This window comes from Buteo buteo, chromosome 6 (genome assembly GCF_964188355.1).
Source record: "Buteo buteo chromosome 6, bButBut1.hap1.1, whole genome shotgun sequence".
NCBI lineage: Eukaryota > Metazoa > Chordata > Aves > Accipitriformes > Accipitridae > Buteo > Buteo buteo.
Genome location: NC_134176.1, coordinates 23,553,513 through 23,581,433, shown reverse-complemented (window position 1 = coordinate 23,581,433; position 27,921 = coordinate 23,553,513). Strand labels below are relative to the sequence as shown.

Genomic DNA, 27,921 nt, shown 5'->3' with positions numbered 1-27,921 from the left:
CCATGGAAAACAATTATGGAAGGATAATTCTATTTAATTTTTTACACTTAAGTTCTATCAAGTGCAGTCACTTATCTGAAAAAACATGGAAAACATGCATCAGAGAGTTGTAGAACCATACAGTGTTTTAAAAGCAGTAAATAGAAGTCTCAGATTCTGCATTTCAGCTCTGCTATACTCATCAGCTTGCATCACCTTAAGAAGCCCAGTATTTATGTAACTTTTCCATTACTGGAATAATTTGGAATCAGAAAGTCTAAAACTATCTTTTAATTTCAGGACCTAATACTAAACTTATATCTGCAAGGAAATAACTGCAAAGATTTGGTATTTTAAATTTCTAAATTGTGTGGGTTTAATGCTATTCATGGAAACATTGCAGAGAAAAATGAAGAAAACATTTAAGGGCCTTGAAAGCCCTAAATAGGTGAATGAATAAAGTATATTGGCTTCCAGTGGAAAAGATAACTGACTGAAACTGACAGATTTGAGAAATTCTCTGGAATATCTAGAAAATGCAAAAAAATACACAAATGAAGGAAATTACACACATATGACTCAAAACCAGCTTCATATTAGACAAACTGTGGGATGCAGTTACACGCAAAAATAAACCTGCAGAGTAAATTACTTCCTGAGGAAAAGCAAAAATTCTATTCTCGCAGTTACACTATAAATTAAACTTTTATGGGGAAGAAGGGTAAGAAGAGAAGTTTTACAAGTTAATTTAGACATCAGAGCTAACAGAGTACAAAATAAGAACTTTGGTGTCGTAAGTCCACAAACACCTATGGATGCAAAGACAAGCCTGCAATGCCCAAAACATTTTCTGTGAATATGCTTATAAAATCAACTTTTCAGTTCCTACTAAAGGTAATTGTATTATAATGTCTATGCAGATGGAGACAATCCAAGAACCAAATTCCTCACTTATATTACCTTTGAGACACAATGGAGAAAGTTAATTTTTATTAATTTCCAGTATGGACAAGGCAGATGTGACCATAATTTAATTGATCTGGATTGAACCCATCCTCCACATCTGTTAATCTTCAGGAAAATAAGAACTACACCCATTTGGTATATGTATAGAAAACAGTTCAGAAAGAAATACACACATATACACGATTTTATACATATAGATACATATCTCTATATAATCTCACATTAAGATTAATACTTGAGAGTGCTGTCAGGCAGATGAGGACATTTTGTATTTCATTATTCTATGAGAACAAGGATGTTTTTAAAGCAAATGAGGGCATGTAGTAAAATTAGAGGACAGATTCAGAGCTTCTGAACACAGCTGATAGGGGACCACTAAGCAAACCACCTAATTTCCTATGCCTAGTTTATTATTTTAAATAGTTAAAAAAAGACATTATAGAGACATCGGTTGGGAATCCTTTAGGATGTTCTAGCAGAAACAGCATTAGAAGCTTAAGCACCAGAATCTCAGTACTGAGACAGTAAGATCCTTCTCAACACTGATATCTCATACAAAATTCTATGTTCTTCAGTTCTACTTCAACATACAATATTCGTATGGTACCTCCTCTACTACCCCAAAAAAATCCTTAACTGCCTCATAATTTTTCAATCCAGTGCAGCACTACAGAAAGCCAGACCACAGTGAAGCAGAAATTACCATACAGAGGAGGCAAGAGAGGGAAGAACAACAAGTATCAAAAGTCATTTCTTTTTACACAATAAGCAGCAGCTGGTCCTGTAAACACAGGGCAGGGCTCTGCATCCTTGATTTCCGGAAGGTAACTCATCAAAATTCCTCCTTTAGTTAAGTTTAAGGCTTTGGGTCTTAATAAAGGTGTTATGTCTCCTTTTACTCCCCATGTCTCTCCCAAATGACCTTTATTTTTAAGACTTTAACATTAACAACCTTTGGACAGGGTTATGCATATTCTTTCCCAAAAGTTACAGAGGTTGGAAAAGGCTGAGGAATAATAAGGTCAAGATTACTACTGTAAAAGAAAATTGATTACTGGGCACAAAAACTTACCAGTGTGGAGAGAAAAAAAAAAAAAAAAAAAAGGGATAATACGTAAAAAACCCCTTTCTGTTGGATTTCCTTAAATTCTACCCTAAACCCACAATGTTTAAATACAATTTGATAAAATGCATGCTAAGTTTACCTTAATTTGGAAGTATGTCTGTAAAAGTGAAACCCAATTGCAATGTAATGATGAGTTCAGACAAAAAGTAGCCAAATCACCTGCATGATGACATGTTCTCATCAGATCTTCCTACAGATGGATATGATTATCTGTTTTGTGGCACTTACAGTCCTTGAATCAAGAGACTGTTGTGCATTATAATTTCCTGTACTTCTAAAAAAAGTTGCCTACCCTAATATCTTACAAAGTTCATCTCCCTCAAGCCCTCTGCTCTTCTCTGTTTCAGAGACACAAAGCTGTAAAAAAAAATAAAAAAATGTACCTATGTTAAGGATTCTGGGAAAGTCATGGCACTGTAAATGAAAGAAGGAAGTAAATTTTTAAAATATTCTGTTTATGTACAAGAATCAGTACCAATATCAAGGCCCTTACTGTAAGACAGACCTTTCCATAGAAGAGGAACACTTAGTCACAATCAGCTCAGATCATTTAAATAATGCTAGACACATTACAAATTAAGTCCCCAATGTTAAGCACTGCAAAATATTTTGATTTTAATGATCCTTCCACTAACAACCACCAAGATTTTTTTTATTGCTATCTTCCTTAAATGCTTTCTGAGTTAACAGGTGCTTAAGAATTATTGTCAATTATTATATCATGAATGATATATTAAATAACTAACCATCCTTTTCTAAGTAACGTCCACTCATAACTGCAAAAATGTGGAAAATATGCTTTTTTAACTAGTTGCATATTTGTGAGAAGAGAAAGGAAATAAACATGCATATATTACTTATGATGAAGTAGATCATGTATCACTTAAGCTTTGATTAAGGATTTTATAGCTTTTTATGGTTAAATTGGTAGAATTTTGACATGAGCAAATTTTTAATTTGATGGGACTGAGGTGGAAAGCATATTTATAGTGCTTCAGAAGTGCACTCAAAATAGGTTGTAAATTACAACGTATCTGGAAAACTACTGCCTCCATTAATATGAATATATAAACTATTACTATTATTAGGACATACAAATTACTATCTTACTTATATATATTTAACCATGTAATCAAAACTGCCTCAGTAAAAGTCCAATGTATAGCTTATACAACTGTTGACAGTTAATTGTGCAGTTTAGACCACTTCAACTTAACTTTTTAATTTTATTCAGACCACTTAAAGCCACTAAAATGCTCATTTTCTTTCCAATGCAATAGCCTTGAATCAGGAGCAAATGATGTAAACTAAAGACATTAACTTGTTTCTTCATTACTAAAATGCCATATTTCATCATTTACTATATGAACATAGCACTCTTCTGAGAAGTTGTACAGAAAATATGAAGTCTAAAAACTCTTCGAAATAGAAAAAACTATCAAAATTAATCTTAACAAGTGTTACATATTATCCCTATTCACATTCTTAAAGTGTTTCCAAATACAATGACGGTATTTCTGCATCATGCAATTTAAACGTTTACAAAAACGCATCATCCCTGAAATACTGCAAGTTCTTTAATAGGGCCTTGACAATAATTGTAAAAACAACAGTTGAAGAAGAAAGGATCAAATCATATTAAAACACTGTTACATTTTTTACCCTGAACTTTAAACTTTTAAGATGACCTGAAATAAAATGTGTGTTAAATGTTTTAAAGCCCGTGCTTTATTACCTTCATCACTCAATAGGGAAGAAAAAAAAAAAGTCTGACATTAGAATTCTTCAGCATAAGTACCTTTAGCATTCTAATCTGAGCCTCTGCATCATCCTTTTCTTGTTTAAGGAGTTTCATGAGCTCTTGGACGTTTCGTTCATGTTTGATTTTAACATTTTGTAACTCTGATCTAAGATCTGCCAACTCCTGTTGGTGAACTTCTCTCTCCATCTTCAGCTTCCTGTTAGCTGAAGTCATCTCTTCATGTTTAGATTCCTGCTGTTTCTGGAGAGCCGAGAGGCTCTTATGTAATTCCTTTTTGATTTTCTCCTCTTCTGCTATTCTGTTTGTTAGTTCCACACGTACAGAGCTTAAGTTTTTTACATCTGCTTGCATTTCTAAGAGTCTTTCCTGGTCTTTTTTATGGATCAATTTACTAGTTGCAAGTTCTGCCTCCAAGTTTTCCTTTTCAGCTTGCACTTGATTTTGTAGAAAGACTTGCTTTTTCAACTCATTCTCCAATTTATTTACAGTACCTTGAAATTCTTTGATCTCTTCTTCAAGCGATACCTGGTGAGACTTCATTTCATTCAGTTTTACCTCTTTGCAGTGGAGGAGTTCTTCCTGCTGGGCTCTCTTTGTAAGCACATCATTCAGCTCTTTCTGAAGGTTTTCTATCTGGTGTATAGCAGAGAGAAGTTGACTTCTGAGGTCATCCTTTTCTTTGAGGGCCTAGGAACGAAGAAAAAGAAATCCAGTGTGACCTAAAGTAATTAAACAAAATAGTTGGAAAGATGTCCTTAGACATTCCTAATGTCTAATGAACAATTAGCACACTTTGTTCTGTGAAAATACAAAATTTTTGCTTGTTATGAACTCAGTTCAAATGTATTCAGTGTTTCTTTAAATTTAGACAGGGAACATTTGTGATCTCAAATGTATACTTGTCCTTAAGTGATCTAGCCTCCTAAGCAGGGATAGTTTTGGTTAATCCCCTGCTTTTCTCAGCCTCTTTGCAGATTGAGATGGGTTTCTTTGCTGGTTCCTCCAAATAGCAAGATGGAAGAAATAAGGCAATACAGTAACACAGCAGAATACAGGGAGTACTATTGGTCACAAACACCTTACCTACAGGTCCATTTCATAGGCTGACCTGTTTTGCTTATTTTCTAAAATATTACATAGGAAGTATATTAACTTTAAATTATTTTTTGAAACTGCACACAGTAGACTAATGAATAGCAGTTAAAAGCCTGGTGCACTCATGCATCAAAGCCAAGAAATGAAGACTTCATCTTCAAAATAAAAATCAGCCACATTTAATAAAAAATCCACTGTTTTCCTAAGAAGCTCAAGGGCTGGTTTGTTTTTTTTTCCCCAACGTTGATATATTTCAGGTTAAAAAAATCTTAGAAAATGCACTAAATGACAGGAAAAATTTGCACTGCGAGTACATGTCTGTTACTAAATACTACATTTCATTAAACTCACGTTACACACACCATTCTCAATTCTTACTTATCTCAAGTTATAAGTTAACTTTTTTAACATTCTGTTTAAAATAAGAAGGAATTTACAGTACATCTATCATAAGTCACACACAACACCTACTACTGGATAAAAAAGAATGATAAAGGGACAACACAAGATTTTCCTGATGTATCAGATAAACTACTGATTCTTTAAACTGGCTTAAATAAATTTTATCCTGCATTTTACTGACTATTTCCACTAATTCCACAAACAGTAGACATTTCTTATAGATATAACAAAATTAATTGAAATAAACCAGAACAAAAAAGACAATTAAGGTAAACAGTATGCAGATTAAAAATAATAAAAAAATTCGTAATTACATCAAAAATAAGCAATGCAAAACAAACTAGAAAAATTAAAAAATCAAGAATATGTGGTAATGGCCATTATAGTTTTTTTCTGAAAAATATCTGTATTTCAACCTTCCTAAAACTGTCTTGCAATTCTAGTTGTATAATTTGGCTAAAAAAAACCCAGTAAAATTAAAACAAACAAACAAACAAACCTCCCAAACAAAACAGAAGGAACTTGCTTTGAGTGTAAGCATGTTTTCTACAATCCGTACTTAGAAGAAAATACATTTCAAGAGACACAAGAGGTTAGAGATTCCACTGTCAACCAATATCAAGGATAAGCACACAGGCAAGACTTTAACCAAATTATCCCAGTAACTCCAAAAGAATGAAACCTAAACAATCTTTCTATAGCCCACCCATTGTCTGCAAATATTTGGAACATCTCATAAAATTGCAAGCTTTGATTATAATCCAATTTTGAAAGTTTGCCATCAACCCTTTGAAGTCCTGTAACAGAAAGCAAAGATAACAGACTACCAGTTCTCCTTTTTCTTTATTATTTATTTTTATAGAGTTTTGTCACAGATGTTAATTGTCTGTATATTTCAAAGCTGGTTAAATTGTGTTCATCTAGTTCCCTGAAGCTTATCACAAATGCTGCATCTCGACTGATTATGTCCTCATATGGAAACCGTCTACAACTTTGTATTGAGAACATGAAACATTGTATTTTTTTCTCCTCCACAACAACACACAGTTTATTTGATATTACATATCATCCAATAGAGAGATTTTCTTCAGTGACACCTCAAACTTGTTGGCAAGATGCTGACTATTTTAAAAATAAGAATGAATATTGACAGCATTTCTTAAATGGAGCTTAAACCAAAATGAGTGCATTTAGCATTTTTATGCATTTGTCACACAGAAAAAGGTAAAATCCTTGTCAAGGAGTCTTATGTAACAAAGAAAACGTCAATGTGGACAGCACTATCAATTGCCATTACAAAGACCTGTCCACGTGTTTAAATGAAGTGATTTCAGAGCCTTTTAGGGCTCCTCCTGCTTGTTACTCACAACACTCTCTCCTCTACTTTTTGCTTCTCATTTGTCTATTATGAGAGACACATATGATTTCTAAATGATTCAGGTTTTTCTTCCTTTCTTTACACCTTCATTTACCTAGGCAAGAGATGACAAACTTCTTAAAATGTTTGTGAAACTTATTTCCCCAGACAACTGCTAGGGTTAACCAATACAATAAGATTACTATGGAATGAATTGTTGGAACATGGATACAGCAAATAATAATAAAAAAAATAAGGAATATACTAGGGAGTTCAGGAGAGAAACAGCAACCCCAGGAATCACATCTTAGATCTGCTGGAGTTTATTAATTTCAACTCAGTATTACCCCAATCGTGGCTTCTCCTGTGCTTTGACCATGCTTATACATTCATGTACCAGTCTCAGAACAGGTTATTGGATCAGGAACAACACAGGATGAATACAAACATCCCATACTTCACATCATATACCCCTTGAAAACTACAGTCTTTGAGCAGGACAAAGCAGAGGATGGCATGGAGCCATCCCAAGCCCATCAGATTTAGTAACTTAAACTGGATGCATGTCACTAGAAAATAAGTGAAAAGAGGTGAGGGAAGCTCTATAAAAACAAAAGTAGTCCATACAATATGATAGTCTGTACCAGCAGAGCATGTAAGCTAAGATAAAAGCTCACAGCATGAAGCTTAGCACTATACCAGCCACCATAGGAGCAGGCACCTTTTGACCCAGCCACCGGAAAATACAAAGACCCACAGACTCATTACAAATAGAATGATGGTTTCTACTACTATTCCAAGACAGGATGATCAGCATTAGCATTGATGTGAGTGCTTGTCTTTAAAGCAGTGTCAGGACTAGAAAAAGTCAAGGAATTCTGCTAAGTCAAAAAAAAACAACCCAAAAAACCAAAAAAACCCCAATGTTTTTTCCTGAGAAACTATACAGGAGGAAAAGAGAGGAATAAGTGCTCTACCATACTGAACAAAGACAAATGAAAAGCCCAGGAATGTTACATGATCAATTTTCAATTTGATTTTTTCAAATAAAAAGTTCTGAAAAGTATAAGAAAAAGGCTGAAACAAAACATACATGAAAAGCATTAAGAAAAAAAGTTACAAAAATACAAGGAACACAGACTCTCTATCCAGATCAATGGAAAAACCTAGGACCTGCATGGCAGGTGTTGGCAGCATTTTCATCCCAAATGCAGGTAAGAGTGCCTTTTTTGCTAAAATCTCCAGATTTTGCCAAAATCTCTGTGCATTCTTAAACAAACAAAAAATACCTACTTTTCTGCCTCCAAACATCAAATCCAAACTGAACTGCAGTCCTTATGATATTTCAGAACCTGTAGTCTTTATTGGCAATAAAAGATGTCATTACATAACCCAGAGTCTGAGAAAAGCTTAAATACAGAATGGAATTAAAAATACACTGGTTGTACCAAAGTCCATATAGCATTATGGTCTGCTAGCAATCTGACATACGTGGTGAAAGTAAACACCTACTTTCAAAGATGTGACCACTGTCCACTACATGAGACAATGCATAACCTGAACATGGGTTATTACTTAATGTGATAAAGTTTTTACAAAAAATAACATCACATTAATTCTTTAAAAATTAACTAAAAATAAGCTAAATTAAGTTAATTGTTAACTGAAAAGATAAAGTAAAATCTACATTAATAGAGAAACTTTCTTCTTTACAAGAAGAAAACTTTGATTAAGTGAAGAGACTGAAATAAATATTGGATAAAGAAGGGAATGTGGAACTGGGCAATAGCTAAAAAATATTGCCACCTATTAGCTGTTTTGTAGTTCACCACAAAAACTTGGTCCAGAACTTAAGGTGGAAAGTGGTTTAAGTCACAGCTTGCATAAACAAACTCCTTACCTTCATTTCTAAAAAAAAATGGAAAGGGTACAAACTGTCCCCCCAGTCAATCTTACCTGACTATTCTTGTCCATCAGTTGGTTTATAGTTTCATTTTGTTTTTCCACCTCACGATCTAGTTTCTTACATTTCAACTTCCATTGGCGGATGGTGTCCTGTGCTCTCACCTTCAAATCTTCTCTTTTTTTCTCAATCTCCAGCCTGAGTGCCTCTGAATGCTTGAATTCAGTGAGGTACCGTTCTGCTTCCTTGGTACTCTCTTCAACCTGTTGAGCTAACTCAGCAGACTGGAGTTCAGTTTGTCTACGTTCATTCTCACAAGCCTTGTAGCAATTCTGTATCTCCTTTAGCTGGTCCAGCATTTTTTCCTGCTGCTTCTCCCTGTTTTCCAGGTCAGATGTTAACACCTGAAATCATCATAGCAAAATATGAAAACTCCAACTCTAAAGATACACAACACGAAACCTTATCAAACAACATACAGTGCTATTAAATCACATTTCTATCTAAAATAGGAATGCATAAAAGATCTCCTTGACTAGCAGGGAAAGCCCTGTTAGCCCACGGAATCTCCCCCTCTGCAATGGTAAAGAATTTCAACACAAGATGTAAAATATATGGTTACTCTATCCCGTATTCTACTTTCTGCATTTGTTCCTCTTCTGGTTGTTCTTGTTATTTTTATATTTTAAGTTTGAGAAGGAATCATTGACCAGGATCCTCATATGTGACACACTAGTCAAATACAGAATAAAGCAAATAGTAAGATGTAAGGAGATGAATATAAACAGATGAGGTGAAAAAGAAAATTGGCAAGGAAAGAAGAGCATTTACCACAACAAAAGTAATCTATAGTATATGAGCTAATTGTTACTCAGTTTTATGCTGGTTGCTTTTACAGAAGCAACATGCTAAATAAGGGTATTTTGGAAAGCACTGATGAATAAAAGGAGAATACAGCAGCTTGATAGAAGTTTCTAGAACAAAGTGCAAAGATGTTTGAAAATTTAGCGAGCATATTAGAGCCAACGTTAGCTGCCCTTTCAATACTGAATGAAATTGAAACCGCACCTTTTAAGAACAACAAGCATTGCCTGTCTCAAATCTGATTATATTTCTCAGGACAGTTTCAGAAGCAAGTCAGGAAAAATGTTCTCCATATACCTTCTGCAAGGGCATAGCCAGAAACCAGTTATTGAAGCTTCACGAGCACAAATGAATTTTATTAAGATCATCACGTAGAATTTCACATTAGTGTTCTGTATTTCCGGTCTATTTAGACTGCTTTCATACCATTCAGTATTTTCATTAATGACTTAGATTAATCCAGTAGGCCTGTTCTACAGTCAGTCAAAGATATTATCAAGCTTCAAGGGATGGAAATACTTTAGAGAAGAGAATTAGATTTTAGAACAACTGAAACAAATTGGACATGTAGTCTGAAACAAACAGGGTGCAATTCAGAAGGGAAAAATACTTTGCCTAGGAAAGAGTAAGTGGTGCAGATGCACATAGAATGACTATTTAAATAAAGGTCCTACAACAAGGGCTCGGGGTGGGGGGGGGTGGTGCACAAAGGGGACGGGTGTGGCTTGGGTTTGTTGGGTTTTATTTTGTGGGGGTTTTGGTAGGGTTTTTTTCCCCTCCAAATCTGGCCATTACCTCCTGGGAGACAATAAATTGTACTAGTCTTTTCAGGATAGCATTTGCTGTCCTGGAAAGAAGACTGCATGTGCACTCTTGCATGTGACAGACTGTGGTACTGCCAGAAAATACAGACAGGAAACGACTGATGCTACAGACAAGATCAATCAGTCCAACTTACTACTCGTACCCATGATGCAAAACAGAAGTAGTATTATCCACTGAACAATCAGTTGCTCACCTGTAGGATGAATATTCCTGCTTTAGACACAACTGAGATACAGTTAATAAAACAATAGGTAAACACATTACGGAATAGTTGGGAGTAAATCTTACATGGGTGGCAAAATGAAAACAGGAATGTCCTTCTAGATTTACAGTTCTATAAGTTAGAAAAAACCTGCATGTATTCTGCTTCACTATTATTTAAACAGGCATTTTCAAGATCATCAGGCAAAACGACCAGGCCTAACCTTGTAAAAAGTCTTGATTCATAAGACAAAACAACCAAACAAAAAAACCTGACAAGCTACAACTAGCAAAATCTTATCAAAATGAGCTTAATGTCAAATGAAAACCGATATTACAATACTTCTTTAAAGGTAAAGATTTAAATTCTGAATGTAGCAGAAGTTAAAAATAGCCTGATAAAATATAGTCAGATGTTACATTTTCCTTTCCACAGATTTTCTAAAATGGGTCATCATTTCTTCAAAGTCACGTGATTATACACGCTATTGTCACTTCCCATTTCATGTCTTTCTGGAGACACCATAGAGGATGTCAGCCTAAACTGATGTACTATTCAACTCTGCATCATTAAAAAATAGTTATTTATGCATAATTCCCCCAGAGAACACACTTCGTTAATACAACTACAGTTCACACAGACTTTTTAATGAAATATGAGTCTAAGCTTAAACACAGAAAACAATGTTCAATTAATTGTAAACATTCATTTCACTGTGTAGAAGCAAATCTTAATCTCCGATTTATTGATTTACAGTAAAATGAAAAAAATGGGAACATTTGGTTTAGATGTTTACCTTGAAGCACAACTAATTTATCAACATGAGCTATTTGCATGAGGAGGAAAAATGAACTTTGACATGGATGTACCAATATAAATATAAATTTTAATGTTTTATTTTTATAATTTGTGAAAATAGGATAGATCTCTGCAAATAGTTTGCACTTTTCTTAGAAGAGTTAAGTGAGCACAGCCTCAAGACAGTTGAAGTCAGCTGCAAAACAGCAGCACAGCATATCAACATTTCATGCAGCCTTCCCTGTAAAGCAAGGGGATAGAGAAACAGTGGGTCTCCACACTTTGTTTTTATAATATAATACAGGGGTCCAAATGTACTGACCTGTACTTTTGAACTCTTATTTGACATGCAATAAACATATGTGTATCTGTATGTTAACATGTATGCAGTTGTCAAAGTTCTGTCTGATCTATAAGGGCTTGCCCTACTGGTATTTAAAACATTAAATCGGCAACTTTTCAGATATGGGCTGTCATAAAAATAAGAAAGTGAAAAGTCTGATATGAAATCACATTTATCATCTATACACATACAGAAACAGGTTTCCCAGAAAGAAGAAAGCATCTTTACAGGTATGGCATATACATACATTCACACGAGGGGAACAGACATACACAAGCACTATTTGTTAGAGGGTTTTTTTGCTTCAGTATCTGTAAGAGCACACCTCAAACCTCACTGTCCATGTACAGAGCTTAAGTGTTTATAAAAAACAAAGATTATGCTCCTGCCTTTTAGTTCCTTGGAAAATCCCAACACACAATCACAATTTCTAAGCCTTCTGTAAAAAAAGTAGGATGACTGTTTACAATTTTAAAAATAACATTTCTAACAGAACAGTTACTGGCAAGTAATCTCTTTGTCATTTGTCATTACCTGCCTGCACACATGTCAACATTGTGGTTGATTTCAACCCTTTACAATAATGAACATCTAGAGACCATCAGAGCCATCTTAAAGGACACAGTTTTCACTTAATGATTGGAAATAACAATCAACAGGGTTAGTAGAGCATACCTTGCTAAACACAATATCCCTTTCAGACAAACACTGCTCAGGAAACGACTGATTACTAGCTTTTCTGGAACTGTACTATCAGCAGATAGTAAATAGTTAATACAACACAAAGATCCATTAAGCAAGTTACACTACTATATATTTTTAATGCCTAATTTTGATTTTATGATAATTAAGATTGTTTTGATAGTAAGAAATAATTATGCAAATTATTGTTCTCATTGGAAGAACATTGTACTTGGCAGTGGTGGGCTGTGAAAGTATGACCTCGTGGTTTCATTTCGTAATGATGATCTTATAAACTTAAGCTTTCTAAACAATATTTACAACTAAAAGTAACTGATAATTGAGCTAGATGCATAGCATCACATTTTTCAATCTTAGCATATTTTCAAAAACACTAGATTTAATACATAAAATTTTAATAAAGTATATATCACGTGCCTATTGTTCATAAGTGTGTGAAGACCCTCAGTCTTGAAAGCCACCTATTTTCTCTTAAAATAACAAAGTATCTTGCATAGAAAGTTTACACCTGCATCCTACTATGGATGCATATATGATCAGTCTTGAATATTAAAATAACAACACCTGGAATAAGTAGGCACCCCTATTTCCCCATCATGTTTTATATCATTTGTATACACACATCTGTAGGAGTCTCAATCCTCAGTTTCCCTTCAGTCTTTTAGTCTTCATCTTCCTCTCAACCACAGAATCTCAGTTGCAAAGGGCATTAAATATGCATGCAGAAAATACATCATAAAATGTTATCATTAATGTAAGGCACATAGCTTGACTGTTTCCTTTGCAAAGCTGTTTGTATGCACATTCTACTGCAGCTGTGGCCAGAGCACTACTGAATACAAGTTCAGCACAGGCTGAAACTTGGATAGGGGCTGGGTCACACACTGTGAGAACCTATTCTGGTATTATAATCAAGTGTTGTACCACAGGGTTTTCATGATTTTTTTGTTGGTTTATTTGGGAGGTTGGGTTTTTGGTTTTTTCATTAGCATTGAGGGTGAAATGCTGTGTTACTTATGGGAAAGGAGTTGCCCTCATTAGGATGCCATAGCATACAGAAGATAAAGAAAGTGCCACTAAAAGAAAAATAAATGAAAAACCTAACACAACAAACCTAAGTTCACTTTCAGCCTCCAGAGTTGTGGGATTTGAAGGAACTGGTCAAAGAGAAACATCAGTCTTTACCACAGACTATACCTTAATCCAGCTCCCAGGTCTGTTTAGATTTACAGTGCCGAGCGCCCTGTTAGTGGTAGAGAAATTGGAATTATCACAGATCTCAGTCTCCATCTTTGTTTTGGGAACACGTTTAAAATTAGTACTTAAAGTTGTCAGCAGGCCCATGTCCAATGGAACATGTCTGAAAATATCCTCTTCAATTCTGTATTACTGAAGCCTGGACAACGAGCTCAATTTCACAACCATGTCGGTGTACATTATTAACAGGGGTTCCACCAGAGCTGCTGTCTCCTGAGCCTTTCAGGCTGCCCTTTTACTATAGCAGGAGAATTTGGCAGAGTGATGCTTACTTACCTTGCAGAAAATACGCCAATTTTCACACTCCTATCTTGGAATTACTCCTCTAGGTAATTCAGAATGTAAATATTTTAAGGATTTCTATGAGACAGGAACATAAAGACATGTTTGGTTTGGGTTTTTTTTAAATATTCACCCAATTTTCTCCTCAGTTGTGACTGTAGTAAATAAGAGTGAGATAATCTAAGAGAAAGGACAAGCAATGTCAGGAGATTGCGCTTATTGGAAAAAAAAAAAAAAAGAAAAAAATCACATACCTTGGACATCTGAGTTTCTCCTTCAAGTAGCAAATTACTAAGCACCTGTGCTTGCAAAAAAATTTCTAAGCAGATGAGAAATGCTGCTTTATAGATTAAGACTCCAGATTCCAAGGAGTATCTCATGTCTTTGGTGGCTGAAGGTCAGTCACCCAGAGAACTCAGTGCTCTGGATGCAATAGAAGCATGACCTGACACACTCTCTAGAGAGGTGTGCTGCTTACCAGGGGCTCATTATCAGAGATGTTACCAAGAGACTACCAAGCCTCATACAGTCTGCTGACTATTATCCACTGCTGTTGTTTCACATGGGCACCAGTGATACAGCCAGGAGCAGTCTGAGGAGTATCAAGAAGGATTACAGAGCCCTGGCAGTGGCAGTAAGGGACTCTGGAGCACAGGTAGTTTTTTCATCAATCATCCTAGTCAAAGGGGAAGGGGTTTGAAAGGGCCAGTCGAATCTAGTGAATCAACAAATGGTTACATGACTGGTGCCACAGCCAGGGTTTTGGCTACTTAGACGATGGGACTTGCTTTGAGAAGCCTGGTCTACTGGGAGCTGATGGGGTCCATCTGTCAGAAAAGGGGAAGAGCATCTTTGGCCATAGGCTTGCTAAGCTGGTGAAGAGGGCTTTAAACTAAAGTTGACGGGGGAGGGGAACCTCAGTCCATCCCACTCCTACCTGTTTGATGCCAGTGCCAACAATAGATGCCCAGAGCCTGGAGAAGGATCCCAGGTCAGCAAGAGAGCACCTGAAGAGCAGCACGAAGGAATTCCAGCCACTCCAGCCAGTAAGTCAGCTTCATCAGGGAACCAACTTAAATGCTTCTATGCAAATAGATGTAACATGAAGAACGTACCAGCGGAGTTAAAGAAGTGCACACGCCTGCAGGGCTACGATTTTATTGGCATCATGGAGACGTGGTGGGATGGCTCCTATGACTGGAGTGTTGGAATGGAAAGATATAGGCTCATTAGGAAGGACAGGCAGGGGAGATGAGGAGCTGGTCTATGTCAATGACCAGCTGGAGTGCATGGAGCTCTGCCTGGGGATGGATGAGGAGCCGACTGAGAGCTTATGGGTCAGGATTAAAGAGAGGGCAGGGACATGTGACATTATAGTGGGGTCTGCTACAGGCCACCCGACCAGGAAGACTGAGCAGATGAGGCCCTCTACAGACAGATAGGTACAGCCTCGCATTCACAAGCCCTGGTTGTCATAGGGGACTTCAACCACCCCGATATCTGGGGGAGGGACAACATGGCAGGGCATAAGCAATCCAGGAGGCTCCTGGAATGCGTGGGTGATAACTTCCTTCTCCAAGTGATGGAGGACCCAACGAGGAGAGGTGCTATGCTGGACGTTGTTCTCGCCAAAAAGGAGGGGCTGGTGGGGAATGTGAAGCTCAAGGGCAGCCTTGGCTGCAGTGACCATGAAACGGTGGAGTAGAAGATCCTTAGGGCAGCAATGAGGGCGCAGAGCAAGCTCTCTACCCTGGACTTCAGGAGAGCAGACTTTGGCCTCTTCAGGGATCTGCTTGGTAGAGTACCATGGGGTACAGCTCTGGAGGGAAGAGGGGCCCAAGAAAGCTGGTTAATATTCAAGGATCACCTCCTGCAAGCTCAGGAGCAATGTATCCCAACAAGGAGGAAGTCAGGCAAAAATGCCAGGAGGCCTGTATGGATGAACAAGGAGCTCCTGGACAAACTCAAACACAAAAAGGAAGCCTACAGACAGTGGAAGCAAGGACAGGTAGCCTGGGAGGAATACAGAGAAATTGTCCAAGGAGCCAGGGATCAGGTTAGGAAAGCTAAAGCCCTGATAGAATTAAACCTGGCCAGGGATGTCAAAGGCAACACAAAAAGCTTCCATAGATCCATTGGTGATACAAGGAAGACTAGGGAAGATATGAGCCCTCTCTGGAAGGTAATCTCTGTCCCTGGTTACCCAGGACATGGAGAAGGCTGAGAAAGTTGGGATTCTTCAACCTGGAGAAGAGAAGGCTCCGGGGAGATGTTACAGCAGCCTTCTAGTACCTAAACGGGGCTTACAAGAAAGCTGGAGAGGGACTTTTTACAAAGGCACGTAGTGATAGGACAAGGGGTAATGGCTTTAAACTGAAAGAGGGTAGATTTAGATTAGATGTAAGGAAGAAGTTCTTCACTGTGAGGGTAGTAAAGCACTGGAACAGGTTGCCCAGAGAGGTTGTGAATGCCCCATCCCTGGAAGTGTTTGAGGCCAGGTTGTATGGGGCTTTGAGCAACCTGGTCTAGCAGAAGGTGTTTCTGCCCATGGCAGGGGGATTGGAACTAGGTGGTCTTTAAAGGTCCCTTCCAACCTGAACCATTCTATGATTCTATGACAATATTGTGTGACATGGAGGTTCTCCTGACAGAAGCAACCCAGGATATTCAGAATAGTTTATTGTTAAAATGTATTGTACATATATGTAGAGCAATTGTTAACATGTTTTGCATTGCAGTTACAATAGAAAAATCCTGATTCTGGTATGTTGTCTCTTCTCAGTCTTTACACAAGACAATTCTGGGTCTCAATTTTTCTAACCTGATTAATTTTATTGCTGCATTTTCATAGTTCCACTGCTAACAAAATCAAGGGAAAGGTATTAGAATACTTATGTCAACTGATTCACCACCAACATAACATCAAATACTCTCCTCCTGGTTTTAATATCTGAAGATTTTTATAAAACAGAATTATGTTTGTGGAGCAATGAAAAAAATTCATTAAGATTAGTTACTAAATCCTGGGGTACAGCATATTAATGCTCTAGAGATCTGAATGGAAGTATTCTTTTCAAAACCGATTAAAGTTTATCAGCCCTCAGACTGCAACAGCACCACAGACATTTCAATTGACAGGATCTGGCTAGAGATGACACAGAACAGAGGTGATTAACAAACTCAAAAACAGACGCAACATTTGCCCCAAGTAAAACAGTTGTTCATCTAGTTTTCTACATATCCAACATCTCAATATGTAATCTAGCTTTCAACTTTCATAAGAAACTGGAAGCAGAGAAAGAGGCCGACATTTTCAAGTTAGAGCCTAGTTGTTTATCTGAAGTATAAACTACTTACCACAGGCACTAAACATGTGAATCAGCCACCGTTCTAGTAACTCACGTTAGCTTGACTACACATAACATACTTTTGACCTGCATTTTCAACACCCAATTTAAAAATGACATCACCACAAACTGCAAAACAAAATTCATTCTAGGTATAGAAAACAACACATAGTGTATTCAGTGCAACATTCCTTAAAATTTTATGAACATTTAAAATGTAACTGAAGATCACTCATTTGCTACAATTTACAGAACTAATGCCTTATTTCACAGTTATGGGCAAACATTCTACACCGATAAGAATACAGAAAGCCACATTTCACCCCACCATACTAGTTTCACCTGTATTTTTCTCCTTCCTCTCTTTTTTCTGCCCTGTATCTCAGCGGCACAGTCACCAGATTGTTATGCTATGTAATCACACTGTTTGCCATTGATACTGTTTTCAACAATGCTATCCAAATCATGCACCTAATTAATTCTCTAATTTTTCCTGAATGCAGACCTCAAATAATATTAATTTATTCATCACAATCTGATCCGCATCTCTTGCCAATCATATTGTATCTAACCATCAAGAAACATTAATCCAGAAGGTTTAGATTTTTCATGGAAGCATAAATTCTGTGAATTGAATAATCAAAGATGCATACATTCAATCAGTCAAGAAGTGTATTCAATTCAGTAAAAGGTATAATGCACAAAATCAGTTTCTTAAAGTGATGCTTCCTCCATATTTTTCCAGAGCCTGAACTGCTACTCATTCTGACAGGTAAAGGTTTATGTAAATATAAGATACAGATAAAATACCTTTTTTTTCCCCAGGTTGATATGTGATTTTAGATAGAAACTTGATCAAAGTGAATAGCATCTGTACATTTTAAATCTATCTGTAGCATTATTTCAGCATTTGAACTTCATGGGCATGGCAATACAGGCTGGTCTGCAAAGGTATTGATTTCTCTTACTTTGAAATAATCTCTCTTTAAATTCAGAAAAGTGTTACTTACTCGTTTTCAGATATCTTAATTGGCTCATATAATGAAAATAATTTGCTAACAGCTTCATTTTTAAAGGACGAAAGCAGCCATAAAATGAATTTTAATGAGGATAAGATTGTCTTCATAAGACTGAAAGACTTGTATTACTGAAGAATTCTAATCTTAAATAAACAAATCAATAACTTTCCTGCAGAAAATTTGAAATATTTTAACAAACTGACTGTCTGTTGTTACGCTCTACCGGACAATACCATAAGACTACTTTGGCCTAATTAGAATGAGAAAGAATTAGTAAATCAAACAATTTTACAAGCATGAGTCTAAAAACACTTATGGAGAAACTAGGGTATTGCATCTTTGTAATTTGTGTACTTTGTTTATTTCTTAGCCATAAGAGTCAGGTCATAACAGTCAGCTGTAACAGCCCCATATCTATATAGTTCCATGCAGAAAAAAAATAAATTTAAGATAGTTGCATAAATTTGCAAGATCTTACAGAAGCATCCTCAGGTAAACTACAACTACTGAAATCAAAATTTTCTCTATTAAATTTAAAAATGAATTTAAGATTGAACTCACTTTTAAACATAAGTTTAAGAATATGATTATAATTTTTTCCATCCTCTCCATTTTACGTCATATTGTGAGTTTATGGCAATTATCAGGGACTAAAACTACAACACACAACTCAAATTGTTGAAAACAATGACATTTAAATCAGTCAAAAGAAATTTCTAATATCACATGTACAACAGAGGCAAGTGCAGTTACATCCTCCCCCAAACATGACTGGTCACTTTCAACTGGGAATCAGACTATCTGATAGGAGCAGCTGTTAGAACAGGCTTGACAAAATGCTTTGTTAGTACCTAAGTTTAGAAATTCACATCCTTGCATTGCTTGATGTCTCATTAAAAGAAAAACACACTAGCTATTTTCCTGTTACTGCCTCTGTAGGAGAATGGCAGTGGGAAGCAGATAAGAAGTACAAAGTATTTTCTGTTGAGATAATCAGGGAAGTCAAATATTTCTAATTCAGAGCAATGACAATGACCCTGACTGAGCACTCTTCCATCAGTATTTTCACAGAGCAGGAAATTAGTATGAGAACATCATTCTGACCCTCAGAAAAGCATGTACTACAAGCAGAAGTTTTAAAAAAATGGTTTTCTATGGGTTTTTATCCCATTAACTCCTGCCACCAAAGTAATTGGAAATTCTAAGGCCCCACAAAACAAAAAACAAATAGCATGTTTGGGTTAGTCTGGAGTTGTACTGGCCAGCTAGAACACAAATGCTGACGGGCATCAGGAAAAGATTTCTGCTTGCCTTACCCTCTACAGAAGCACTCTAAGGGCTTTTTAAAGCAGTTTAATGACCAATTTTCATAAAGCATGTAGGAACTTATTTTGAGACTTCAATTTTTTCCAAATGTAATTTGATGTATTAGTTTGAAATGAGCACATAAGTTGACAAGGGAAAAGAGCAGCAGAAGCAAACTGAACAGGGTAGTCCTCTAAATCTATGAAAAGACAAAAAAAAAATTCCTACTTTTGAATTTCCAAAGAAAAGTACCTTCATTAGAAAAATAAACACAAAATACAAAACCCCTGGTTTACTGAATGCCCCAATACAAGTACAACAAATGTTAAGTACTTGTCTACTGAAATCCTACATAGGGTTTTGAAAACATCCTCATTTCTCCTGACAGTCATGAAAGACAGTAGAAAACAGTCACTGTTCAGGGATCTTACTACCAATGACGAATCTAGATGAGATCCAAAAATACAGAAATGTGCTGTCTTAAATAAAAAGGCTACTACCTCATAGCTCATTTCATGTTCAAGGTAAAAGTCTTCTAACTAAAATTTCAGTGTCAGAGACTGCTATTATTCTTTTCAGAGAAACACTTTAAATAGTATGTGTTTACCATAAATAAGAATACTAACACTTATTAATATAATTATTATATTGCATCTAATTGCTAAAAAAAGAGCAGTTATGATCTATTTTTGTTACTCTACTGCACTATCCCATAGAACAAGGTATCCCAGTTTGTTTAAAGTTAAACTTTAGTTCTGAAGCATGATGGAATGGGGAATAAGGAAGTAAATACTAATTTATAAAAGTAATTCCAGAAACCATTATTAATGGCAACTGCTGATAAAATCAGATCACCTTTTCTTTGCACATGGGAAAGAAAAGTAATCCAAAATATGAATTCATGGGTAATAACAAATACCTTTTTTGGTTTATTAACAAGATGGGAGAGAAAAACCTCTACAAACTCGTATCACCTTTCAAAATTATTTATAGAATAAACGAAGAAGAGCATGTCAGTTACTCTTAGTTTTAAAGGTTACTCTCTGATCTGGCATATCACCTATCTTGAACGTATGGGAAATTATTTAAAAAAAAACCCCAACAACCAAAACAACAAAAAACCCCAACTTACCTGTATGTGCATTACAAGCTGTGCTTTCTCCTTGTCCTTACGCTCTATGCATCTCTTTAGATCTTCTACCTCTGACATTACAGCATTATGATTCAGCTTTGCTTTAAGCTCCAAAATATGTTTCTCCAGTTCTTGTTTCTCTCTCTCATATCTTTCAGCTACTATAAAATGGTGAGAACAGAACAATAGGCCCACTAGAAACACCGACTTGTGGTAAATTATTTTTTTCTTATTTATCTTTTGGCAATTTTCTTCTCTACTTGAGACTATTCTACAACTATTGATTTTGATCAGTGTAGCTGTGAAAAATAGCTATACCTATATCATAACCTTTTACTGAATGAGACAGTATTTCTGTTTAGCCAGTCATTTTATAGGGGTTTTCCTACCCCCTAAAAAAAAACAAAACCAAAAAAAACCACCAAACAACAGAACCCAATAAAATAAAAGAGGATGGAAGAAACAACAGAGAAATTCTGGTGTAAATGAAACTTGGCCACAACTCCAAGGCCAAGATTTAATCCCACCAGAGTAATATCTCCTGATTTGGAAGTCACTCTATCTGTGAATTTTATGTCTGAATCCTACAACCACAATAGAATTTCTTGATAAGTGTAAACTGCAAATTTCCTCAATTAGAAATTCAAAGGTCTTTAGTCATAAACAACTACTAGAGGCAAAGAATATCTCCATTTGTATTCTTCCCATGCATCTTTGAAGAAACAGAAATAACACAGTACGGAGAAACACAACTGCATAAATTATATAAATATATGTGTATATCTTAATCCTTCAGTACATTTTTTTATTTTCTTCATATTTTTACAACAGTTTTTCATTTACAATTATAAAACAAATGGAAAAAATTAAAATATGCTTTCAGTAACATGAAAGGCATATTGTTTCAAATAAATTCACTTTTAAGCAGATACATTAACATGACTGGAGAAAAACTACTAAAATTACTATTTCATGTTACATTTCTGAAGCTAAGCCATGTACAAAATCTAGCCATTTTCCAGTGCTCTGTATAAGATTTGTAAAACAGGGAGTCAGAGTCCTATTTTAATAACTAAGATAATTCAGTAGCTGAAGTATGAAAATATAAAAATAAGTCATTCACAGAGATAATGGACTTGGAGTCACTATTCCTCTATTATCTTGAGTAATACATTTCTATGTTAAAAAGGAGAAAGATAAAGACTTTCTCTAATGCCTTTTTGATTATGTTTGAAAAGTTTAAATACAAATAGATAACTAACAATGTAGTGAAGACCTTGCTAAAGTGATAATTTACTATGCAATTACATCTTGAAATTGTTTAAAGTATTTTTCTTCTAAATATCATTGTTCCATCTCTAAAATTCTAACATACTGCAAACAGAAGCCCTGACTGCATCATAGTGGAAAATTTTCTTAACCTCTCTGGAACATGTTGTTACTCCTTAGAAAATCTACCAGAAATTCATCAGTCTTATTTACCAGCTATGAAAATGACTTTTGCTATGATTTTCAAGACAGCAGGATTTAAACTGAAAATGGACTGAAATGTAACATTTCTGAAAAATTATTACTTAAAAATATTTCAAATGTTTTTCTTCTGTAAAAACACTATCCACTTCACTGAAATTCTCTCTAATAATCTTAATTTGTTTTAACTATGCAAATTATGGTATTTTATCCTAAATTTTAACTCTCATTGCTATTTATTTGTTAATATTCAGGTGCCAGTACTTATCAACTTAAAGCTGACAAGTTAAATAGATGTTTTTGTTGAAACAGTAGAAGAATTAGAATGCAACTCAAAGAAAGAATGTCCAGGCTACCTAACTAATTTGCAGGCCTCTAGTGCAAAGTATGAGAGTCCTACCTGTTTTAATTCTCCTGTCGTCATCTTGTACATCCTGGTAGCTCTGGTGGTGCATAGCAACATGTGAAATTTGATGTTGCAACTCTACACGGTCTTCTTCTGCTCTCAAAAGTTGGGAACGAAGATCCTCAATCTAAAATGCATGTACAAGTATCAAATGTTTAATGAAAAACAGAATAAAAGAGTAAATAGCACACTTTTATTAAACACTACAAAAACCAAAAAAGACTATACATAATCAACATTTATAAATAAATCTCAAGAGTAATGCAGATTGTAAACAAAAAGACAGACTACTTCCTAATTATAGGCCACAAACTGATTATTCAAAATTAAAGCAAACATTTATGTTGACCACAGATGAGGATTAATTTCTCTAGACCAAACAAAATGCTACCATTTTATATGTTGCAATTGTCTTTTTACATTGCTAGTGAAAACATCTATACAAATTAAATAGGCAATATATTTTATTTAAATTCTACTCATTAAAAATACAATGTGTTTATTCTTAAGAAACATAGGGGCTTTTTACATTTTTCCTTTCTATCATATACAGTCTAGCACTTACAAAGATGACATTGTGTACAGGAAAATAAAGAAGATATGACATGCTAAAATTGAATTGAAGGAATATAGCTCAAACTCATATTACCCATATGTGATATAGTACTATATTCTATGCACAGTGCGTTAAATTCAAAACAGTAATAAAGCCAACTCAAACTTCTGCTAGATACACAAGTCAAACAACTAATGCTAACAGATAAGTATGCCAATTGCCCCCTCCTTATTTATTTCAATCTTTTTCCCCAGCTCCTCTGAAAGAAGGAAGGATTAAAAATGTTTAGGAAAAACGACACTTTTCTAAAGGTATAATCCAGGTTCCTGCAACTTCTAGATTTAATCATATGTGCATCAATAGGTATTGTTTAGAGCACACTTCTTTCAGGTGTTTGGTTTTTATATATTTTTATCACGTTAGTATACAATACAGCAAACACTTCTAGAGCACTGGTTTATCTGAATTCACCAACTATAGCATGTGCTTTGCATAACATAATTACCAATACAGAAGTTGTTCTAAAGAATACTATGAAGGGCAGTTACAAATAATGTGTTTATGTACTTAAAAAGTACCATAACTACTACGACTACTATAATCATCATATATTAACATGTATACATAGAAGTTCAGAAAACAGAAAAAGTATGAGAGCTCAGTCCACATATTTTAGACTCTTAAACCTGTCTTTCTGCAACTCCTTTTTCCCTTCCCAAAACAATGTCATCAGAGTATAAGATAGCAAGATTAAGCAAAAAGACTCAGACACAGCCTAATATGAAAACTTTAGGATTTTAACCACATCAAAGCAGTTACCTGATGCAAAAGAGCTTCTCTACTGCCTTCAGATTCATTCAGCTTTTTCTGGGACTGCTCCAATTCCTGCTCAAGCTTTCATTACAGAAGTTGATGAAAAAAGAAAAGCAATCATAGTACAAAAGTGTATTTTGACTATTTAATTTTGGCACAAATTAATAGATATAAGCATCTCTTTAAAATGAAGTATAATAGACACAATATTTTTATTTGTCCAAAATTTTGAAGCAAACTTTTATTTGTACTAAATCCCTGCTATATTTGTTTAAATTACATAAAGAGAATTTAACTTACAGTCTATAATTTTTGTACAATATTCTATATCACATGAAGATACAAAGTGGTATATATAATCCAAAATGAAAAAACAGAAAAGCAAAATTTTACTGGGTTAAAAGTAAAAGAAAGGAAGATAAACTTTTTTTTAAAAGCTTCAAAAACATTGTCCCTGGATTTAAAACAATTAAAATTAACAATGACTTAACATTTGAAGTCACCTTTGCTACACAGTTTATTCATAGAAGTGTTAAAGATGACATGCATTGGTAGAACTGGTAATTGGTAAAGTCAGTGTTTTTTCTGTGTTGCACAAGATGTACTTGAATGATTCCAGAAACAAGATGACTGAAAAACTGAAGTGCCCAGAATTCCATACAGTTAGAATTTTTCCTAAAAATATTATATTAACAGAATCTTAAAATGTTTAATCAGAAATAGTCAGCACACTGATGACCATTTAGAAAAGAAAACAGAAAACAAAAGCTACAAAATATTGTCTGACTTCTACCATAAATAGTTCAAAGATCACAAAGATCCACATGGAGATAAATATAGTTTTCAACAGCAGAAATTGTTGCAGAGATAACAATCTCAAAGAGGATGTTGAGATGCTAGCAAATGGGCAAAGTAAACAGGACCAGCATTAATGGAATGGAGACAGTAACAAGATAAACCACTACATAGATGGTTTAGCATAAAGGGTTATAACTTTGAAAGTATTGACAAAAAGGCTAAACTCAATGTAAGAGGGAAAAAGCTAGAAAAAAATGGCCCTAGCATCCAGCCAGAACAGAAATATAAGAAATCTTGTTTTCTATGAACACAAAGAGAGCAATATGGCAACAGATAGTTCAGTAAGAGTAATTAGTAATAACCATGGTGCAAAATAACTAGCATGCATTAGGTGCAGGGATGAAGAAAAGCTGCATCTTTGAGCTGCTGCAAATAAGCAACAGCAGACTATGTGTAAATTCAGAGACAAATCAGAGAAAGAAATCAAGGATAATCCCCAAGTTATAAACTTGTCTGCCTGGCAGGATGGAAGAATCATTAGAAGTAACACACTATAACTAAAGAGCTTTGAAGGAAAGACAGAAGTTCAGCATAGCTATATTCACAGTGCCTCTGATGCAAAAAAATCCCTTGTTATCTTAAAGACTAAAGAAAATTTTATCCTGTTGGTTTCTCTGAAAAAGGAAGCATATACTGTAATATATGACACTATAACTTATTTAAAACCAAACAAAGGAGAAAATTAAGTCTTACTTGGTTCTTTTCACTTTCATATCTCACAAGTTTATTTTTCATGAGTTCTTCTGTTTCATCTGCTTTAGCACCTTGCTTCCTTAAAGCCTTTAGAGGGGAAAAATATATTGTGAACTTCATTATAAAAGTTACAGAAGTCTTCTTTGTAAGTCTGTTATAATGAAAGAATCTCTGATATATTTAAGAAAGAAGACCTAGACAAATGCTTTCCGTCTATGTCTAATATTTCCATATGGAGCCAATGTATATTGTTATGAAAAAATAAATATAAGTCCATGCATATATAAACATACCCATGCACAGAACAGCGCCAAATACAAAGTCAAACTAGCACTAACATCCTTCCAATGTATAGAGCTCCACATGCTCAAGGCTGACCCCAAACACTTTGAGATGAAGGTCTAAGAGGCTCAAGAGATCCCCTATAGATAAGCTATGAACATATCAGGTGAAAAGAATATATTCTCTAAAATGAAATATGCATGATATGAAATACAATGCACTGTACTAAGGAAAACACTACCATAAGGTTGTGTTGGAAGCCAAAAAGGAAAAGGTTATTTTTATTTAAATCTGGACAGATGCTTAGAATTGCAATATTAAGACAGAATCAACTTAAACTCTCCTGATCAAAAGTATCTGACATTGATGTGCCCTACTTTGGGGGGGGTGCGGGGGAATCCATGGGGACCTTTCCTGTCCTGTCCCCCCCCAAACTGAAGTATCTAAAAACACTTGTGTACATTTTCTAAAGCATCTTACAAAAATAAAATTGCCTTGAATATCATTTTCAAGATCTTTTCCCTCTGCAAACCAACACTATTTGCAGAACACAGCCAATCGCTGGCAAAGGAATGCATTAGACATCACAGACATTAATGACACGTACAATTTGCAACATACACAACCTAAGTTCGGATATCTCAAGCCATAACAATGTCACTGGCTCATCTTAAATATCACTGAGAAACACCAGCTGAGAGAGATCACTAGTCATACTGACAGAATTTGCTGTGAATTTGAGTAACTGTTAATAAGTCTTGCTTCTTTGCTGCACAACATGACCAAGCAGTTTTCACACTAGCCACAAATCAATTAGAGACCTTAGCATGCACCTTTTACTTTCATCCAATATCATGAAACATAAGTACATCTATTCCTTCCACCATTACTCGCTAAAACTACAACAGAACAACAGAAACACATAGCCTGCCCAGAAAGAAATGTCTTTTTCCCAGTCTGTTCTTCCTGAGCAGCATTTTTATGTTACATTTTAAAGGAATATCTCCTTAAACAAATACCCCTGAAATTTGCCCCTATAATTAGTGCAATTTAATTCAGTTTTTGAACATTTGCTCTGCACTCTATACTGGGGAATGATTTCACTGTATGAAAACAGAAGGCAAGATATTAATCAACCTCAGTGAAGCCAGGCATTCAGCTTTAGAAGTTTTGCTTTTAAAAGTAGCTTTGTGGAGAAAATAAATGGATTTATCTACTTATCTCAGTCTTATATCCTCACCTAAGGAAACATAAGGTTTCAGTATAGTTTGGACTACTCTCCTGCTTGAACAGTTTACACTGAAAACTGAGATTGTGGAAGATATTTATCATAACTATGCCACTGAAAATATTATGCTGCATAAAGAATTACACTTTTAATCTTACTGATTCATAATCAGTTACTGTAAGACTGTAACACATTTAAGATATTTCTCTAAGTATTCAGTACAGATTCAAATCTATCATTCCAGTCAACTATAAAACTCAACACTGCACACAGATCTGACTCACTCCCGTTTTACTCAAAAAGACTCTAGGGAGAACTCCCAAAAAGCTACCTGAACAAAAGTCAAAGATCATCACTTCAGTTAATGCCATTATTGCACAAGTTTGGGATTTTTTTAATAGCGGGAAGTACCAGTTCAGAACAGTCTGCTACGGATATATGATGTGTACTAACTGAAATTGAGCTTCATTTTTACTAGCAAAATTAGAAGCTCTGTTATATACAGTCAACTGTATGCCAACCTTATTTTTGGCAGTAAATTAATAACTAATATAGGACCAAAAATGCATGTTTTCATGTGCAGATTTTGCTAGAGATGCCAGTATCATAAGGAAAATATTAAAGCTGAGCTGGAATTAGAAATACTAGGAAAATTTTCAAAGATTTCCCTACCAAAGGCAAAAAGTATGTCTCTGCATCAGTAGTACATCCTAATTCCCAGAAGAAACTACAGAAATTAATATGCCATTTCAACTTATCAGGGTCACTGAATGTTATTTAGGCTATTAAATAGCAACAACTTCAAACAAAAAGGCAGTCTTTCCTATCACTGATACTACAAATATTACGTTCAGTTTTATTTTCTGTATATTGTAAAAATAGCCCATAACTATTTCATTTTTAAGAAAAAAACAGTTCACATCTATATATTTAATCTCAGAGTTAAATT

General features: G+C 35.2%; 1 protein-coding gene across 8 annotated transcripts in view; it reads right to left on the bottom strand.

The window, feature by feature from the left end:
* Positions 1-27,921, bottom strand: part of CEP128 (centrosomal protein 128) — a 144,170-nt gene that overhangs the window by 81,363 nt on the left and 34,886 nt on the right. For 7 of the 8 annotated variants that reach the window (XR_012650704.1, XM_075030041.1, XM_075030042.1 and 4 more), the window contains 6 exons: positions 25,463-25,549; positions 23,918-23,992; positions 22,537-22,669; positions 20,667-20,827; positions 8,644-8,994; positions 3,870-4,520 (listed from right to left, as the gene is read on the bottom strand). Coding sequence is in view for 7 of the 8 variants with exons in the window: in XM_075030041.1 (XP_074886142.1) it covers positions 3,870-4,520; positions 8,644-8,994; positions 20,667-20,827; positions 22,537-22,669; positions 23,918-23,992; positions 25,463-25,549 (1,458 nt within the window). In the remaining variant the exon portion in view is untranslated. The remainder of the gene's footprint in view (positions 1-3,869; positions 4,521-8,643; positions 8,995-20,666; positions 20,828-22,536; positions 22,670-23,917; positions 23,993-25,462; positions 25,550-27,921) is intronic. The other variant, XM_075030044.1, reaches the window with a different exon arrangement.